Source organism: Stenella coeruleoalba, assembly GCF_951394435.1.
Source record: "Stenella coeruleoalba genome assembly, chromosome: 4".
In the NCBI taxonomy this organism is placed as follows: domain Eukaryota; kingdom Metazoa; phylum Chordata; class Mammalia; order Artiodactyla; family Delphinidae; genus Stenella; species Stenella coeruleoalba.
The window spans coordinates 132,672,528-132,692,094 of record NC_137149.1 but is presented as its reverse complement, the minus strand read 5'-3'; the positions used below and the strand labels follow the sequence as shown (position 1 = coordinate 132,692,094).

Genomic DNA, 19,567 nt, shown 5'->3' with positions numbered 1-19,567 from the left:
TAATTCTGTGAAAAATGCCATTGGTAGTTTGATAGGGATTGCATTGAATCTGTAGATTGCTTTGGGTAGTAGAGTCATTTCCACAATGTTGATTCTTCCAATCCAAGAATATGGTATATCTCTCCATCTGTTTGTATCATCTTTAATTTCTTTCAACAGTGTCTTATAATTTTCTGCATACAGGTCTTTTGTCTCCTTAGCTAGGTTTATTCCTAGGTATTTTATTCTTTTTGTTGCAGTGGTAAAAGGGACTGTTTCCTTAATTTCTCTTTCAGATTTTTCATCATTAGTATATAGGAGTGCCAGAGATTTCTGTGCATTAATTTTGTATCCTGCTACTTTACTGAATTCATTGATTAGCTCTAGTGGTTTCCTGGTAGCATCTTTAGGATTCTCTATATATAGTATCATGTCATCTGCAAAGAGTGACAGCTTTACTTCTTCTTTTCTGATTTGGATTCCTTTTATTTCTTTTTCTTCTCTGCTGTGGCTAAAACTTCCAAAACTCTGTTGAATAAGAGTGGTGAGAGTGGGAAACCTTGTCTTGTTCCTGATCTTACTGGAAATGGTTTCAGTTTTTCACCACTGAGAAAGATGTTGGTTGTGGGTTTGTCATATATGGCCTTTATTATGTTGAGGTAAGTGCCCTCTATGCCTACTTTCAGGAGGGTTTTGATCATAAATGGGTGTTGAATTTTGTCAAAAGCTTTCTCTGCATCTATTGAGGCGATCATATGGTTTTGTCCTTCAATTTGTTAATATGGTGTATCACGTTGATTGATTTGTGTATATTGAAGAATCCTTGCATTCCTGGGATAAACTCCACTTGATCCTGGTGTATGATCCTTTTAATGTGCTGTTGGATTCTGTTTGCTAGTATTTTGTTGAGGATTTTTGCATCTATGTTCATCAGTGATATTGGCCTGTAGTTTTCTTTCTTTCGACATCTTTGTCTGGTTTTGGTATCAGGGTGATGGTGGCCTCGTAGAATGAGTTTAGGAGTGTTCTTCCCTCTGCTATATTTTGTAAGAGTTTGAGAAGGATAAGTGTTACCTCTTCTCTAAATGTTTGATAGAATTCGCCTGAGAAGCCATCTGGTCCTAGGCTTTTGTTTGTAGGAAGATTTTAAATCACAGTTTCAATTTCAGTACTTGTGATTGGTTTGTTCATATTTGCTATTTCTTCCTGGTTCAGTCTTGAAAGGTTGTGCTTTTCTAAGAGTTTTCCATTTCTTCCACGTTATCCATTTTATTGGCATACAGTAGTAATCTCTCATGATCCTTTGTGTTTCTGCAGTTTCAGTTGTTACTTCTCCTTTTTCATTTCTAATTCTATTGATTTGAGTCTTCTCCCTTTTTTTCTTCATGAGTCTGGCTAGTGGTTTATCAATTTTGTTTATCTTCTCAAAGAACCAGCTTTTAGTTTTATTGATCTCTGCTGTTGTTTCCTTCATTTCTTTTTCATTTAGTTCTGATCTGATCTTTATGATTTCTTTCTTTCTGCTAACTGTGGGGGTTTTTTGTTCTTGTTTCTCTAATTGCTTTAGGTGTAAGGTTACATCGTTTATTTGAGATGTTTCTTGTTTCTTGAGGTAGGATTGTATTGCTGTAAACTTCCCTCTTAGAACTGGTTTTGCTGCATCCCATAGGTTTTGGGTCATCGTGTCTCCATTGTCATTTGTTTCTAGGTATTTTTTGATTTCCTGTTTGATTTCTTCAGTGATCTCTAACTCTTATTAAGTAGTGTACTGTTTAGCCTCCATGTGGTTGTATTTTTACACATTTTTTTCCTGTAACTGATATCTAGTCTCTTAGCATTGTGGTTGGAAAAGATACTTGATACGATTTCAATTTTCTTAAATTTACAAAGGCTTGATTTGTAACCCAAAATCTGATGTATCCTGGAGAATGTTCCATGAGCACTTGAGAAGAATGTGTATTCTGTTGTTTTTGGATGGAATGTCCTATAAATATCAATTAAGTCCATCTTGTTTAATGTATCATTTAAAGCTTGTTTTTCCTTATTTATTTTCATTTTGGATGATCTGTCCATTGGTGAAAGTGGGGTGTTAAAGTCCCTACTATGATTGTGTTATTGTCAATTTCCCCTCTTATGGCTGTTAACATTAGCCTTAAGTACTGAGGTACTCCTATGTTGGGTGCATAAATATTTACAATGGTTATATCTTCTTCTTGGATTGATCCCTTGATCATTATGTAGTGTCCTTCTTTGTCTCTTTTAATAGTCTTTATTTTAAAGTCTATTTTGTGTGACTTTATGAGAATAGCTACTCCAGCTTTCTTTTGATTTCCATTTGCATGTAATATCTTTTTCCATGCCCTCACTTTCAGTCTGTTTTGAGTCCCTTGGTCTGAAGTGGGTCTCTTGTAGATAGCATATATACAGATCTTGTTTTTGTATCCATTCAGCCAGTGTATGTCTTTTGGTTGGAGCATTTAATCCATTTACATTTAAGGTAATTATTGATATGTATGTTTCTATTACCATTTTCTTAATTGTTTTGGGTTTGTTATTGTAGGTCCTTTCTCTCTCTTGTGCTTCCTGCCTGGAGAAGTTCCTTTAGCATTTGTTGTAAAGCTAGTTTGGTGGTGTTGAATTCTCTTAGCTTTTGCTTGTCTGTAAAGGTTTTAATTTCTCTGTCAAATTTGAATGAAATCCTTGCTGGGTATAGTAATATTGGTTTTAGGTTTTTCCCTTTCATCCCTTTAAATATGTCCTGCCACTCCCTTCTGGCTTGCAGAGTTTCTGCTGAAAGATCAGCTGTTAACCTTATGGGGATTCCCTTGTATGTTATTTGTTGTTTTTCCCTTGTTGCTTTTAATATTTTTTCTTTGTATTTAATTTTTGATAGTTTGACTAATATGTATCTTGGCGTGTTTCTCCTCAGATTTATCCTGTATGGACTCTGTGCTTCCTAGACTTGATTGGCTATTTCCTTCCCCATATTAGGGAAGTTTTCAACTATAATCTCTTCAAATATTTTCTCAGTCCCTTTCTTTTTCTCTTCTTCTGGGACCCCTATAATTCGAATGTTGGTGCATTTAATGTTGTCCCAGAGGTCTCTGAGACTGTCCTCAATTCTTTTCATTCTTTTTTCTTTATTCTTCTCTGCAGTAGTTATTTCCACTATTTTATGTTCCAGGTCACTTATCCGTTCTTCTGCCTCAGTTATTCTGCTATTGAGTCCTTCTTGAGAATTTTTAATCTCATTTATTGTGTTGTTCATCATTGTTTGTTTGCTCTTTAGTTCTTCTAGGTCCTTGTTAAATGTTTCTTGTATTTTCTCCATTCTATTTCCAAGATTTTGGATCATCTTTACTATCATTACTCTGAATTCTTTTTCAGGTAGACTGCCTATTTCCTCTTCATTTGTTTGGTTTGGTGGGTTTTTATCTTGCTCCTTCATCTGCTGTGTGTTCCTCTGTCTTCTCATTTTGCTTAAGTTACTGTGTTTGGCGTGTCCTTTTCGCAGGCTGCAGGTTCGTAGTTCCTGTTGTTTTTGGTGTCTGCCCCCAGTGGCTAAGATTGGTTCAGTTGGTTGTGTAGGCTTCCTGGTAGAGGGGATTGGTGCCTGTGTTCTGGTGGATGAGGCTGGATCTTGTCTTTCTGGTTGGCAGGTCCATGTCCGGTGGTGTGTTTTGGGGTATCTGTGACGTTTTTATGATTTTAGGCAGCCTCTCTGCTAATGCGTGGGGTTGTGTTCCTGTCTTGCTAGTTGTTTGGCATAGGGTGTCCAGCACTGTAGCTTGCTGGTTGTTGAGTGGAGCTGGGTCTTAGCATTGAGATGGAGATCTCTGGGAGAGCTTTCATCATTTGATATTATGTGGACCTGGGAGGTCTATGGTGGACCAATGTCCTGAACTCCACTCTCCCACCTCAGAGGCACAGGCCTGACAACCGGCTGGAGCCCCAAGACCCTGTCAGCCACATGGCTCAGAAGAAAAGGGGTGAGAAAAAGAGATAAAGAAAGAAAAAACAATAAAATACAGTTATCAAAATAAAAAATAATTATTAAAAAGAAAAAAGAGAGAAGAGAGCAACCAAACAAAAAAACAAATGATAACAACGATAACACCAATGATAACAAGTGCTGAGAACTATACTAAAAAAAAAAAAAACTAACAAAAAAACAGACAGAACTCTAGGACAAATGGTGAAAGCAAAGCTATACAGACAAAATCACACACAGAAGCATACACATACACACTCACAAAAAGAGAAAAAAGGAAAAAAAAAAATATATATATATATGCTTGCTCCCCAAATTCCCAGCCTCAATTTGGGATGATTCGTTGTGTATTTAGGTATTCCACAGCTGCAGGGTACATCAAGTTGATTGTGGAGCTCTAATCCGCTGCTTCTGAGGCTGCTGGGAGAGATTTCCCTTTCTATTCTTTGTTCTCACAGCTCCCAGGGGCTCAGCTTTGCATTTGGCCCCGCCTCTGCGTGTAGGTCGCCGGAGGGCGTCTGTTCTTCGCTCAGACAGGACGGGGTTAAAGGAGCCGCTGATTTGGGGGCTCTGGCTCACTCAGGCCAGGGGGAGGGAGGGGCACGGAGTGCGGGGCGGGCCTGCGGCGGCAGAGGCCGGCGTGACGTTGCACTAGCCTGAGGCGCGACGTGCGTTCTCCCGGGTGAGTTGTCCCTGGATCCCGGGACCCTGGCAGTGAGGGCTGCACAGGCTCCCCGGAAGCGGGGTGTGGATAGTGACCTGTGCTCACACACAGGCTTCTTGGTGGCGGCAGCAGCAGCCTTAGCGTCTCATGCCCGTCTCTGGGGTCCGCGCGTTTAGCCGCGGCTCGCGCCCGCCTCTGGAGCTTATTTAGGCCTCGCTCTTAATCCCCTCTCCTTGCGCACCTGAAACAATGGTCTCTTGCCTCTTCGGCAGCTCCAGACCTTTCCCCAGACTCCCTCCCGGCTAGCCGTGGCGCACTAACCCCCTGCAGGCTGTGTTCACGCTGCCAACCCCAGTCCTCTCCCTGCGCTCCTACCAAAGCCCGAGCCTCAGCTCCCAGCCCCGCCCGCCCCAGCGGGTGAGCAGACAAGCCTCTCGGGTTGGTGAGTGCTGGTCGGCACCGATCCTCTGTGCAGGAATCTCTCCGCTTTGCCCTCCGCACCCCTGTTGCCGCGCTCTCCTCCGCGGCCTCGAAGCTCCACCCCTCCGCCACCTGCAGTCTCCGCCCGCGAAGGGGCTTCTAGTGCGTGGAAACCTTTCCTCCTTCACAGCTCCCTCCCACTGGTGCAGGTCCCGTCCCTAACCTTTTGTCTCTGTTTTTTCTCTTTTCTTTTGCCCTACCCAGGTACGTGGGGAGTTTCTTGCCTTTTGGGAGGTCTGAGGTCTTCTGCCAGCCTTCAGTAGGTGTTCTGTAGGAGTTGTTCCACGTGTAGATGTATTTCTGATGTATTTGTGGGGAGGAAGGTGATCTCCATGTCTTACCTGTTCACCATCTTGAAGGTCTCCCTTCAGTGATAGGATTTTAAAGACCTCGGAAATGGCACTTAAATCCCGGCCTTACTTCACCAAAGAAGTTCGTGGTAGAATGGGCCAGAGATGTTTATGGTCACACAGTTGGCTAAACTGTTATTCTACAAATTTCTTAAATTAAGAATAGAAAAATCTTCTTTTACATTTCAACCTTCTATGGAAGAAAAAGATTCTCCACCTTGGCTGCAATCTCTCAGGATGTTATTTTTCCCTGGCCTTTTCTTCCTTCACTGAATGAAGGGTACGGACAGAAGGCACTTGCATTTCTTTGCAACGTGTGAGCCACTGTTCAGTTTCAGTGTATCTGGGACTTTCATTGTTCTCCTCAGTCCGTTTACGTTTGTTCTGGGAGCTGTGACCCTGCAAAGATTCTTCTCCAGCACCCTTTTCCCTTCATCATGCGCAGCGCTCCCCTATTCTTTCCCTCTTCCTCGTTGGCTACATGCTTTGGCATAAGACATCTGCATGTGTGCCGATGATAAAGGGGACAACAGCCAAATGAAATCTCAAGACCTAGTTCTAGACAGCAACCATGATGCTTGAAGATGTTCAGTTACAAATTATGTTAAAACACACGTGACCTTTTTGTCTTTGCGGTACTTTCTCAACCCCGCCAGCAGAGGCATCTCTCCTAAGAAGTAGGTTTACCATGTGACCTCCCTGCTTAACATCCTTCGGTGGTGCCCACTGTCTTCATCCGCCTGGAACCTGCTCACCCCTCTGGCCTGACCTCATGCTCCTCCTACACTCACGCTATGGACCCCACCTCTCTCCACAACTGTTCTCCTCTTCCCCTCCCTGCATCAGAAATGCTGCCAACACTGCTACTGTCCCCTCATCCTTACAGACTTGCATCCGGGATCAGCCTCTTCCAGGAAGCCTTCTTGGATCCCTCTTAGCTTCCTCTAAAATGCCCCTCCTCTGTGCACCCTGGGCTCACCTTTATCCTGGAATCATCATACTAGGGGCTGACTACCTGCACGCTGTCTGCCCTCTCCAGGAGCCTGACACTTCGCGGGACAGAAATCATTGCCTGTCTTCATAGCTTTATAGCCTAGCCAGGTTCCCGACATATTACATTGTTACTATGCTACATCTACTCAAAAATAAAAATTCTGGAAATTGGTTGAGAAAGATGTTTTAGCTTTTTTAGAGTTAGAAGGGCAAGTATAAGACCTCAGAACTAGAGAAATTTAGGAAAGCAAGACAACAAATAGTCTCACGTCAAAACAGACCAAAGAACACATTAAGATCTACCCTCTAACCAATTCTTTGTTTTCCCGTTGACGGGACTCTTCCTAACCTTCCTCTTTACGATCCTTACCCCACCCCCGAGCACTTTAACAGCGTTTTCATTTGTACTCTCAGTTAAAGTTTACATTCTCATCTGTTACCTTCCCCTAAAGATCTCCACTCAAGGTCAATCGAACCATACCCTACTACGTGCATCATTTTTCAACAGTAAAATGCAGATAAGACCTAATTTGTGGAGCTGGTGTAAGCATGAAACACAGCATACTTAGGTAGATACAGCCCTCTTGAGATCAAATTCTGCAAGCCTTATTGCTTACCTTCTTTGCTCGCTCCAGGTATCAGATGGATTCACCTTCAAATATGAATATACACAAAAGGTTCTGTATAATGGAGTTTTTAAAACAGTGATGAGTGGATAGTTGAAAATGTCTGCACTCACACTGTATAATGAGAGGTCCATGCATTTATTGTGTATTGATATAGACAGCAAACGCTAAAGGTTTTCTAGTGGATTTTGCAGTCACACTATTCCTCACTAAGGAATGATTGATAACTGGACCAGCCTGCTGGGGAACCAGTTCTAGTCTGATTAGAAGCTCTTGTCCCTTGCTGAGCACAAGAGTTCACAGCCTTGATTGATTACTCCCATGCACCTATGATACTGCCCCTCCACCCCAACCTGAGAGCTCTGAGGGCTTCTAGACATCTGCCTTCTCCTTTGGGGATGGGGTTCTTGCACAAGCTCTGGCAGTGGGGGAAGAGGATTAAGTGCTATTTACAGGAAAAAGAACTTGCTTGAAGTGAAAATGAAACTAGGTGTCTTATTGCCCAGAAATGTAGATGTTTCTGCAAAACTGTTTACCATCCTTTGGCAACCACATTTGGGGAAATTACAATTTATATATTTTATACACAACGTAGGATCGGGCTTCTGAGATAGGATGAAATTTAACTGATTCATTTATTTAACAAACTTTTTTAAAAGTGCCTACAGTGCACCCAGGACTGTTTTAAGCACTGGAGAGTTGGGAATAAATTAGGTAAAGGTTCTGCCCTCACTGAGCTCACACTGTAGTAGGGGGAACACAGACAATCATCAACAGAATATTATAAACCCAGATACTAATAGGTCATAAAAAGAAAAAGTAGGATAAGGGTAGGAGAGGGAAGCAAGGGAGGCCTCTAGGAGGAGGTGACATTAGAGCAGAGGCTTCACAGAAGGGAAGGAATGACTCAGGTCAGGATGTAGAAGAGCGTTGCAGGCAGAGATCAGGACAAAAGCCTCGAGGTGGGAACTAAATTGAGGCCGTTTAAAGACTAGTAAGAAGATCTAGCAACTGGCATGGAGTGAGCTAGAGGGAAAGTGGTAGGAGATGAGATTATTGGGGTGATGAGAGTCAGATCATGTAGCCAATGGAGTTCTCAAAGCGCAGTGCCACCCAGCTGAGTGTTTGGAAATTTATGAGCATTACAGTTGTCACAATGCTCTGGAGCACTGCCAACATTAGTGGGTGTCTGGAGCTGTGAAGGGTCTGGGACTTTACCCTTCTTGCCAGCTAACAAGTTCGCCTGCCACAGTTTCACAGGTGTTGAAAGACACAAAAGGCTTCTGCATGTCTGTCTTTTCCTCTGAAGGGAGCGCTATTTCTACCTTTTCAGGCTGTCTGCTATACAAATATGCTTTAAAAATTGGTGTGGGAAAAAGGGCTATCGGTGCCTTGCTCGTAAGACATGGAGAAACAAAAGAGACCCCTGGAGAATTGTCCAACAACGGGCAGGGGTCATGGAGGCTAAATATCCCACAACACATGATGAAGAATTACCCAAAATGCTAATTGTCCTTTCCTTACACAACACGAAAGGCCTTGTAGGATAAAGTAGAGAATTAATTTTTTTTCTAAGCGTTGATAAAATAAATCATGGGAGTTTGAGTTACAAAATTTGTTTAAGTTTTAAATTTTTTAAAAAGATAATTTTCACTACTAAGTTGAAAATGGAGTCGGGGAAAAGTTGGAGGCAAGGAGACCAGTTAGGAGGCTGTGACAACCGTCCCGGTGAGAGACTGTGGTAGTTGAAACCAGAGAGGGGAATAAGAATAGTAGTTAGAACAGGAGGAAGCCATAAGAACTGGTCAGCTTCACGATGTGTTTCAAATGTAGAAGAAACAAGACTTACTGATGGATTGAATGTAGTGTGCGAAGGAAAGAGCAACGGAGTAAATACTGCTGTTTACTGAGATGGGTGAGATTGTGGAGGAATGGGGGATGGGAAAGAGGTGTAGTTTTGGACCTGGGGACTGCAAACCACCAGTTAGTTTTGTTAGTAGAGTTTACGGGAGGTAATATACGTCAAGTGCTTGACATAGACCAGAGCCTATCTCAAACGTTAGCTCATTAGCTTCCTTAGCTTCCCTTTTGTGGTATTTGACATTTTTAAGAACTCTCTTCCTCTAAAAATTCTGTTTCCTTTGCTCCTGCAACCTCTTTCTGTCTTTATTATGTTATCTTTTCAGCACATTTTACAGTTCCTCTTCTTAGACACCTCCCTTGCATGCTGGCCTTTCCAGTATTCTGTCTTTGAAGCTCTTCTCACAGTTTTGGTGTCTATCCTAGTCTTTTTCTTGAATAAATATATATATTTTGTTAACTGCACAAAGTCATGTTTGGTTTTGTCCATTTAAACATTATCACCCAATCCTATTCTAAAAGACAAATGCTCATTAAAAACAAACAAAAATAAAAACTCACAACCTTAATAACCTAGAAGATTTGTCATTTAAAGAAGGTTTAAAAGGAAAAAAAGGGGGTGGCAGAAGAGAGGTTTTCTTACAAGCTTTTCAGCAAGTGTCACATTTTCTCCTTAAATGGGAAGGATTTCAAAACAAAGGTGAAATGGCTTAAATAGAAATATTCATAAAAAGGAACTTTACAGAATTGTCAACAATATTAAGACAACATTGACTAACCAGTTTCATTATGGCGTCTTCCCCCACTCTGCACTGTAGAGTTATAATATGCTTGTTTAATTAATTATATATTGTGAACATCTTCCACGTCACTACATAGTCTTCTAAAACATAATTAAAACAAATTCCTTAACATTTCATTATTTGGATATATCATAATTTATTTTGTTAATTCTCTATTATATTTTACATGCTATTTTTTTATTTTCAATAACTGCAAAGTTATAGAAAAATTGAAAGAACAATACAAAGAAAGTAAATTGCCTGCATGATGCCATCACCCCAGTACTTCAGTGTGTATTCCCTACATGCAAGGACATTTGCCTCATGACCACACGGAGCCATTCAAATGAGGAAACTCACATTGATACAGCACCATGGTCCCATCCACAGATCTCATTTAGGCGTCACCAGTTTTCCCAGTAAGGCCCTTTAGAGCAAAAGGATCCAATCCAAGATCACAAGTTGCTTTTATTTGTCCTGCCTCTTGAGTATTCTTCACTCTGGAACGCTTCCTCAGTTTTTCCTTGATATTGTGACTTTGACACTTCTGAATACTAAAGGCTAATTCTTTTGAGAACTGTTCCCCAACTTTAACTTATCAGCTGTAACCTTGTGATTAGATTCGGGTTTTGCATTTTTTGGTAGAAATACCACAAAAGTGATGCTCTGCATGTCTCACTGCATCCTGTCAAGTGGAACACGATTTCAATTTGTCTTATTCCAGTGTGTTTGATGACTTGATTAATCGGTGTCTGCCAGGTTTCTTCACTCTGAAGTCACCTTATTCCCTTTGTCATTAATGAATATTTTGGGGGGAGATTATTTGAGACTAAGTAGGTATCCTGTTCCTCATTAAACTTGCATCCACCAATTTTATCATCCATTGATGTTTCTTGGCTGCTTTAATTATTACTGTGATTGTTGCCAAGGGGTGATTCTGTGGTTGTCTTATTTCTTTTACATTTATTGATTGTCATTCTACTGAAAAGAAAAGCTTTTTATTCTTTGAATTTATCCAATTGTTTTTATATTATGGGTTCTAATCATGACTGTTATTATTTATTTTCATCCCTCAAATTTCCCCAGTTTTGGCCAGTAAGAGCTATTTCCACATGACTTTTTGTATCCATACAACCTCATAATTCTTTGAGAATTTTCTTAATTTCTGGTACAGCAAAGTGTTCCAGGCTTATCTTGTACTTTTCTTGTATCCAGCTCTACAATTAGCTATTCCTGGAGAGTAGTACTTTAGAAATCCAGATCTGGTTGCTACAATTGCATTATTAGCAGAATGTCACTCTCCCAGCCCACTCTGCGAACAGAGCTAGGGAAAATATGTATGTCTATACATATGTACACTTACCTATATTGCTGTCTGTATTTCTTTCTAGTTCTATCTATCTAAATTTCTATCTATCTATCTATTTATCTATCTATCTAGCATCTAACCATGGGTTTGCACCCATACCTCCAATCCTACTCTAGTTCCACTGCGCCACCAGGGAAGCCCCACAAGGCTTATTTTAATTTCTTCACTTTTCATAGTTGTAAGTCTCTTTCCCCACAGTGAGGAACATGGATTCCATTATGTTCAATACATTCACTTATTTGTTGATCAGTCAAATGTAATCAGTCTCCAATTGCAGCCAGGCAGGAACCCCGCTGCCTGTCTACTTTCACTCCCTCCCCTACCGCAGATGCCCACATAGCCTGACTTGGCTCTGAAACTGTGCCCTGGCCGGCACCTCCACGCATCTGGGGTGGAAGCCCTCCTCACCCTGCCAGGCTTCAACACCTGGCACTGACCTGCCACCCCCACCATTGTCCCCACAGATGCCCTCTGTTCCCTGATTTGACTCCACCCTGTGCTAAGGTGCACCAGTGCCCTGCACACACTCACACTAATGCCTGCCTTGCTTCATCCCACCTGATGGTTTTGGACTAAATTTAAGGCAGGTAGGGAGGCAGGTAGAAAGAAGGGTAGGCAGGCTAATGCTTTATTTTTAAAATATTTAGGTTGTTTCCAATTTGGGGCTATTATAAACATCTTTCTTATTACAGATCATATATTTTTAAAAACATAAATCTGCTGTATAGTTGTTTCCTTTCTTACCTCCTGAGGCCATGAATAAAGTTGGTATTCTCAGCTTCTTTCTCTGCAAACTTCTATTTATCTATCAAAACCTTAGAAAGATACTAGACTTATAATATATTGTTTGGATGGAGGTAAGATGGAGTGAATAGCATATCCCTTAGTAAGATTTTAGTAAATAATTCTATCAGACTCTTCTATGAAACAATTTACCCTTAATTATTTTGCCTCTGCAGACTCAATAATCCAAAATGTTAACTTTTTTCTATTTCCATAATATAATACCCAAACTCAATTCAGTCAGTTCAATTTTGTTTAGTGTCAAAATAAATCAAGCTGATTATTTGATATCAAATTCTCCAATGTTATTTAGCATTATTTAAATGAACGCCTGGGAAGTTCATCCTTACTTAAATGCCATAGAACTGTAGAGGAAGTGGTCATATATTATTTCTAGTTTTCACTCTCTTTGTTGCTCCTTTTTTTATTTGGTAGGGAGAATTCCCCTCAGGGAAACTCCCAGGAAAAAAACATTGACATCAACAAGTCATTTCCCAGTTTTTATTCATTTTTTTCTTACTAATATAAGATATATTATGACATTATATTAGAACATAACATCTTACCAGGAATTTAATTTCTTTGGAAATTTATGAACTTAGAATATTTTTCATCTGAGGGTCCTGGTTTTATGCAAATTTCTATTCACACAGTTCCCCACCATTCCTTACATTTTGTAGGTGCCAGCTAAGTGTGTAATGTTGTTACTCTGGAATTAATGATGAGTGAGTTAAAAGGAATGACTCATTCTCACTTCAAATCCCTTTTGGATGAATCCCGTGTAAATAAGTCTGCACTCATGAAAATCTGTTCCATGGACTATAGGTCTCAAGAGGCTGTCTGCAAAAAAATAAAAGAGGGTTTAAAGGAGAATTACATGATAAAATAAATGTTGAAAATGCTATTTCTAATGTTCCTTCTTTACAATTCATGAAGCACATTAGCATAAAACAGACTCCGGGAAGTACAGAAATCCTTCTTTGAAGGATTAAAATCCTTCTTAATCCAGAGTTTCCCAGATACTGACCCCATGTCAGTGTGTGTGGACATATTTATGGGCATAACACCCCACCAACAATGCAAGCAGCTGGGATGCACACACACACTTTGCCCAATGCCGACTTTTATGAGTGGTATGATGTGGCTGATTGTTTGCAAACTGCGAACTCGTGTTAGAGGAGAATCTGTCCATTGTTGCCTGTTGCTACAGAATCACACCAGATGATCTGGTCTGAAAACAGTCTCTCACAACACAGGGAGGATTTTCAAGTGCCTAGATGAAAACTGAGAGGCAATTACTTAAAGATCAAAGGCAAACTTGTGTTTCATTTTAAAATAGGACAGAAATAGAAAAACAAAAATAAAGTTGTGATAGCTCTGGGCTTCACTTGTTTCGTTCTTTTTTCAGCTGGGCACCAAAGAAGGTTACCTCACCAAACAGGGGGGGCTCGTCAAGGTAAGGAAGCACGTTGCTGCCAGCCACAAAGAAAGAGAGCACGTCATGGGGGCTCAACCCTCATTTTGACTTTTTAAAAAGCAGAACCTACTTATTTTGACCCAGTTATAGTATTTACCTGTTTCCAGAGTTCATCTTTATGGCCAATATTAGTCAAAATTCTGGAAAATGACTTGACTATTCTTTGGCAAAGCCGAATGTATGAGAATAGCCTACATTTAATACCCAAGAAAACATATAATCCTTTTGATGCAATGATTGAGGATGAATGTAGCAAGTTAACTCTAGCACATATCTTGGCCTTTTAAGATTTTTTAACAAAAAAGAAGTCAAAATTGGATGAAATGTTTACCTAACAGTAGGCCCCAAAAGACCCGTCACCAACATGAATGTAACTATATTATAAAATCCCAAAGAAAACAAAATTTAGGACTTTACTAGTTGGGAGGGTATCCTCTATTTATGTGATTATACCTTTAAAGTTACTCTATTCCATTTTCACATGCCAAGAAGACCTTCATGGAATGTGTCTGTTCTTTCCCATTTTAAGAGTCAGGACACTTAACCTCTCAAGGATACTGGCCTGCTTGAATTTAACCTAAGTATTTAGTTATTTGTGTCCCTACTGGACTGGATGCTCCCTAAGGAGAGGAAGTATTCATGTTCACAGCATTATGTTTAAATCCAGTTACTTCTTTTAACCGGGAACATTGCCACCCAACATCATTAGTGTTCTGTTAGTACATAAGAAAGAGGCAGTGGGTAACTGCTGTTTTTCCACCAAGGTCATGGAGCTCTTAGGCAAGGTTTAGAATAGCATGTGGTTGAGCTTCCTAAACCTCAATCTGCTTATTTGTAAAACAAGAATAATAATATTGGGTTGGCCAAAAAGTTCGTTCGGGCTTTTCCATAGGCTAGTAGAAAACCCCGAACGAACTTTTCGGCCAACCCGATACTTGGCAATGTTTGGGGATTGGCTATAATGTATATAAACCTCCAAGGACAGTGTGTAGCCTCAGTAGGTGCTGAACAATGATATCTGTTTTTATTATGGAGTTTTATTAGGATTATTAAGTCTTATTAAGATGGAAATTTCAGCAGTTTGTTATAAGTCACCTTGAATGTTTATGATAGGTTATTTCTTTTCACTTGTTTAAAAATGTTGGTATCTTTGCCTTCGTTGTGAGCTTAATGCATGGAATCATTTTAATATTTGAAACTTTAAAATTTTAAGTTTTATTTTGAAAGTTTTTCCCTCAGAAACAACACCACAAGAATATCTTATTGTATCTAATCTTTTAGGTATTTTTACAACAAAAGGAAATTATCTAGTTCAAATATTGTGGTCCTGTATTCAAAACCTACATGTTTTAATTTTTTTTTTTCAGACCTGGAAAACGAGGTGGTTCACTTTGCACAGAAATGAACTGAAATACTTCAAAGACCAGATGGTAAGAAACATGGTCATATATTTTCCCTTTAAAAATGAACCCTGTACCACTATGGAGAACACTACAGAGGTTCCTTAAAAAACTACAGATAGAATTACCATACGACCCAGCAATCCCACTGCTGGGCATATACCCTGAGAAAACCATAATTCAAAAAGAGTCATGTACCACAATGTTCATTGCAGCTCTATTTACAATAGCCAGGACATGGAAGCAACCTAAGTGTCCATCGACAGATGAATGGATAAAGATGTGGCACATATATACAATGGAATATTACTCAGCCATAGAAAGAAATGAAATTCAGTTATTTGTAGTGAGGTGGATGGACCTAGAGTCTGTCATACAGAGTGAAGTAAGTCAGAGAGAGAAAAACACATGCTATGGAATGTAAAAAGAAAAAAGTGGTTCTGAAGAACCTAGGGGCAGGACAGGAATAAAGAGGCAGATGTAGAGAATGGACTTGAGGACATGGGGAGGGGGAAGGGTAAGCTGGGACGAAGTGAGAGAGTGGCATGGACTTATATATACACTACCAAATGTAAAATAGATAGCTAGTGGGAAGCAGCCGCATAGCACAGGTAGATCAGCTCGGTGCTTTGTGTCAACCTAGAGAGCTGGGATAGGGAGGGTGGGAGGGAGACGCAAGAGGGAGGAGAAATGGGGATAAATGTATATGTATAGCTGATTCACTTTGTTATACAGCAGAAAATAACACAACACTGTAAAGCAATTATACTCCAATAAAGATGTTAAAAAAAAAAAGAGCCCTGTAGATGAAATGTCTGCCTTCAAAATCCCTGAAATTTTATGAGCACCTGAAACATCCTATAAACGATTGGAGATGTGAATTCTTGATTCCTGATATGAGCAGTGTTCTTTTGCAAAGACGAGATGTGTATCCCAGACACGGCTCTCTCAGGCTGGCTAACCTCTAGCTCCCTGAGGACATCATTCCCTCCGTCTAAGGCAATGGAATTGTTCTCTTGCCACAGTATTGACTGTCTCTTGCAGCAGTGTCCCCCTTTATTAAAAATATGTCCATTTCTCATGCCGATTTCATTAAACAAATTTAAAATTATTTCATCTCTTATCTCTCCTACACAAAATTTCTGAGTAAGTGGATGTTTAAAAACATGGGAGACAAATATGACTCCCTTCCACGTGTTAAAAATCCATCTCCACCAAATTTAAATTGACAAAGAAAATCTCTTCCTAATGTCCAGTTTCATGAAAAGCCAATCCCCAGATGAGCATGTGACTTCCCTTAGGAAGGTTTTCTATAATCAGTCCCCGTAGTGGAAGGAAAGTTGACAGTCGCTCATAGTGGAGACCTGTTAGGGGAACAAGTGATGTACAGATTTGTATGTGTGTTCTTATGATGACACAGTTTGCCCTTTTATTTTTTTAAGTCACCAGAACCAATTCGGAGCCTAGATTTAACAGAATGTTCGGCTGTACAATTTGATTATTCACAGGAAAGGGTGAACTGTTTTTGGTAAGTTGTTTTATAAAGTAAATGTTTTTAAAATCTTCTTGCCAGACAGTTTAGCAGAAGAATAAAAAATTGTATGTCTTAATGTGTACAAACGTTCTGATCTGAGGCAAGTGGGTTTAACCGTCACACAGGGCATGTATGTCAGAAGTGCTTTCAGCCGAGTGTGACATAATACCTCATTTAAAGTGACTTAAACAAGTAGGAAAATCTCCTGGGTATAATTGTTTAGGTTGTACACTGCACAAGTATGATGCACTGCACAAGTAGGATGCCATTCACATCTTAGACAGCTTTTATTCCTTTGAGGTGTTTTATTCAATTTCAATTACAACCTTGTTGACTCCAACAATGAGTGATTTGTATAATGATGACAATTCTGGCAGACGGCACAAAAGTGTTTTGTTCTGTCACAATCAGTATATCATGACAATTTTCTAACTGGGAGAAGTAAAGTATCTTGAGAAAAGAGTGTCTTATTTCTCACCCTGAACTAGTTGAAGGTACGTTGCAGACATCATGGCACTTTATCCCTGAATACTTAAATTTGCATCTCCTAAGAAAAAAAAACCACCTATAGAACTACAATACCGTTGTCACACCTAAGAAAATTAACATTAACTACTATTAATGATTGTATAGTATCAACCAATAATGGAAATCTTTTTAAAATTCACATAAAGGTACCATATGAATTAACAGGGGTTATATTTCTCATATAACAAGCAATTGGGAGATAGGCAGCTACCTTGACAAGGTCAGGTCCAATGTCTCTATAATTGTCTTGGTCTTTTCCTCATGCTTACTGCTTCAGGGTCCAAGAGAGCTACTCTAACTGTAGGCCTCACATTTTCATGTAAGCCATAAAGAAAGATGCTGGGATGGTATTAGCCAGGTCTGCCCTTTGTATCAGGAAAGCAGACATTTTCCCAGAAACTCTTCTATCGGATTGTTCCTCATCTCATTGGCCAAGACTGAGTCCCATGGCCATCACTAGCAGCAGAGGAAGCTAGAAAACAGTATAGTACGATCATAAGTGGCTCCGACTATAATTTATCACCTGGGGTTCTGTTAGCAAGAAGAGAGGAAAAATTATCTGTATTAACAGGCAATTGATCATGTCTCTTTCAGGGAGGACAAAACAATGACAATTCCAACAACTGGTTCTGTACACAATATCACACCTTCCCCCCAGCTCCCTCTCTCTCTACTCACTGCCCAACCGGACCTCACATCAGGGTTTACCTTTTATACACAGGGACTTACCTCTTGTCTATTCAACATTAATTACTGGTATAACCAGATGTGCTGCTTTGGTTTTAGGATATAGAAACCCTTCTGATTTCACTTTAAGGCTTTTTTTTTTAAATTAATTTTTTATTTTTGGCTGCATTGGGTCTTTGTTGCTGCGCGCGGGCTGTTCTCTAGTTGCGTCGAGCAGAGGCTGCTCTTCGTTGCGGTGCGCGGGCTTCTCACTGCGGTGGCTTCTCTTGCGGGGCACAGGCTCTAGGTGCTCGGGCTTCAGTAGCTGTGGCACGTAGGCTCAGTAGTTGTGGCTCACAGGCTCAGTAGTTATGGCTCACGGGCTCTAGAGTGCAGGCTCAGTAGTTGTGATGCATGGGCTTAGTTGCTCCGCGGCATGTGGGATCTTCCCCTACCAAGGATCAAACCGGTGTCCCCTGCATTGGCAGGCGGATTCTTAACCACTGCGCCACCAGGGAAGTCCAAGGCTTTTTTTTTTTCCTTTTTCACAAAAAGGACAAAAAGATTTTTAGTGTTTGGCATCTCAACTGTAAGGACAGGAGGTGTGGGTGAGATATAAGTCTGACGATTTTGACTCTATAGCCAAAGAGACAAAGGAGGAGTTAACTCTATTCCTAGAACAGTCTTTCATGCCAGTAGGCAAGTTTGTCTTCCCTTCAGCAAAGATTAACTCATGGCCAGAAGTGGGCAAAATAAATAGTTGAAGAGATTTATTGTCTCTTTTTCCTGCCCTGAAAAGTTAAAACTGTCTTCATCCACAGAGGGCAGTGTCATCCTCGCTGAAGTCAGCTAACACAAATGAGCTCCTTCAATAAACTCTCTTATCTGTCTTGCTTGTTCTTTGAATCATAGCACAAGTTCTGAGTCACTTAACAGATCAGCTGAATAAACACATATGTGTATTCAGTCTAAGACATGAACAATAAAGTGATCTGGGGGTGACCTGGACCTTTTTTTTTCTTTGGGCTCTCATTAGAAAATACAAATCTGGCCTGTAATACTAATATGAATCTGCAGCCTCAACATTTCTGTGTTTGCTGGCAGGACTAGCTCCGTATATACCAACTCCTCAAGTTCTCACCCAGGTTCTTTGTCAATTCTTTTTCCCCTTGGAATACTCTAATTAGTGCTCAACTAATAGATGTTCAACCAACAATCTGGAGTGTCTTACACTCTTTCTTTTGTCTTATCAGCTTAGTATTTCCATTCAGGACATTTTATCTCTGTGCAAAGACAGGAGTAGAAGCTGACGAGTGGATCAAGATATTACGCTGGAAGTTGGTGAGTTATTCATGTCTCTGGATACCTAGCACTCAGAAATCACGTTGATGATTTCAAACATATTTCTATTGAAAGAGTCAGACAACCCCCGAGAACGGACAGGAGGTCTACTTGCAGACTTATGGAAGAGTCTGTTCATTCTTCTGGGATGTGGAAGGGATGGAGATAGGAGTAAAAGCAAAAGAACGAAAATGCACTGGGGTCTCAGCCCCAGAGCCTAGCCTCGCACCCTGGTGTCTATCAGGCTTCCTTTAAGTGTGTGGGCTGGTCCAAGTTTGCCTGGAGGAGGACATGTGGGACCAGAGGCCAGACAGAGGAAAGCAGACATATTTCTATAGTAGAAAATCCTTTTATTTTGTCAGAGAAGGAGGCTTGCCAGAGAGACTTAGCTTAATGTCCAGTGTAAGCGTTACTTTGTGCCAGTCAAGGACCAAAGGTGTGTTAATTTATCTGCTTTCTATGTACCTCCCAGGAGGAAGACAAAGGGCTTATAAGAATTTACTAGTCTCATGCATTTTTTGTGTGTTTGCAAGTTAGTGAGTTGTTAGCCAAGAACTTGTCCTTAAAGCTTTCTCAAATTTCCTATAAATACCATCTTGAAACCCTTCATGTTTTCAACTACAGACAATTATTCCTAATTGTTTAAATGAAATTAGCTGATATATACAATCTTATTGAATATTCCTTTCCAAATACTGGGATTTTTGCTTTTCGTTATCTTTTCAGTTTGAGATCCAAAGCAAT

At 40.3% G+C, this 19,567-nt stretch overlaps 1 protein-coding gene across 1 annotated transcript in view; it reads left to right on the top strand.

Moving 5' to 3' along the window:
• Positions 1 to 19,567, top strand: part of DAPP1 (dual adaptor of phosphotyrosine and 3-phosphoinositides 1) — a 59,431-nt gene that overhangs the window by 37,675 nt on the left and 2,189 nt on the right. Inside the window, exons 5-8 of the mRNA XM_079920639.1 lie at positions 13,286 to 13,333; positions 14,722 to 14,784; positions 16,197 to 16,282; positions 18,736 to 18,823. Coding sequence (XP_079776765.1) covers positions 13,286 to 13,333; positions 14,722 to 14,784; positions 16,197 to 16,282; positions 18,736 to 18,823 — 285 coding nt within the window. The remainder of the gene's footprint in view (positions 1 to 13,285; positions 13,334 to 14,721; positions 14,785 to 16,196; positions 16,283 to 18,735; positions 18,824 to 19,567) is intronic.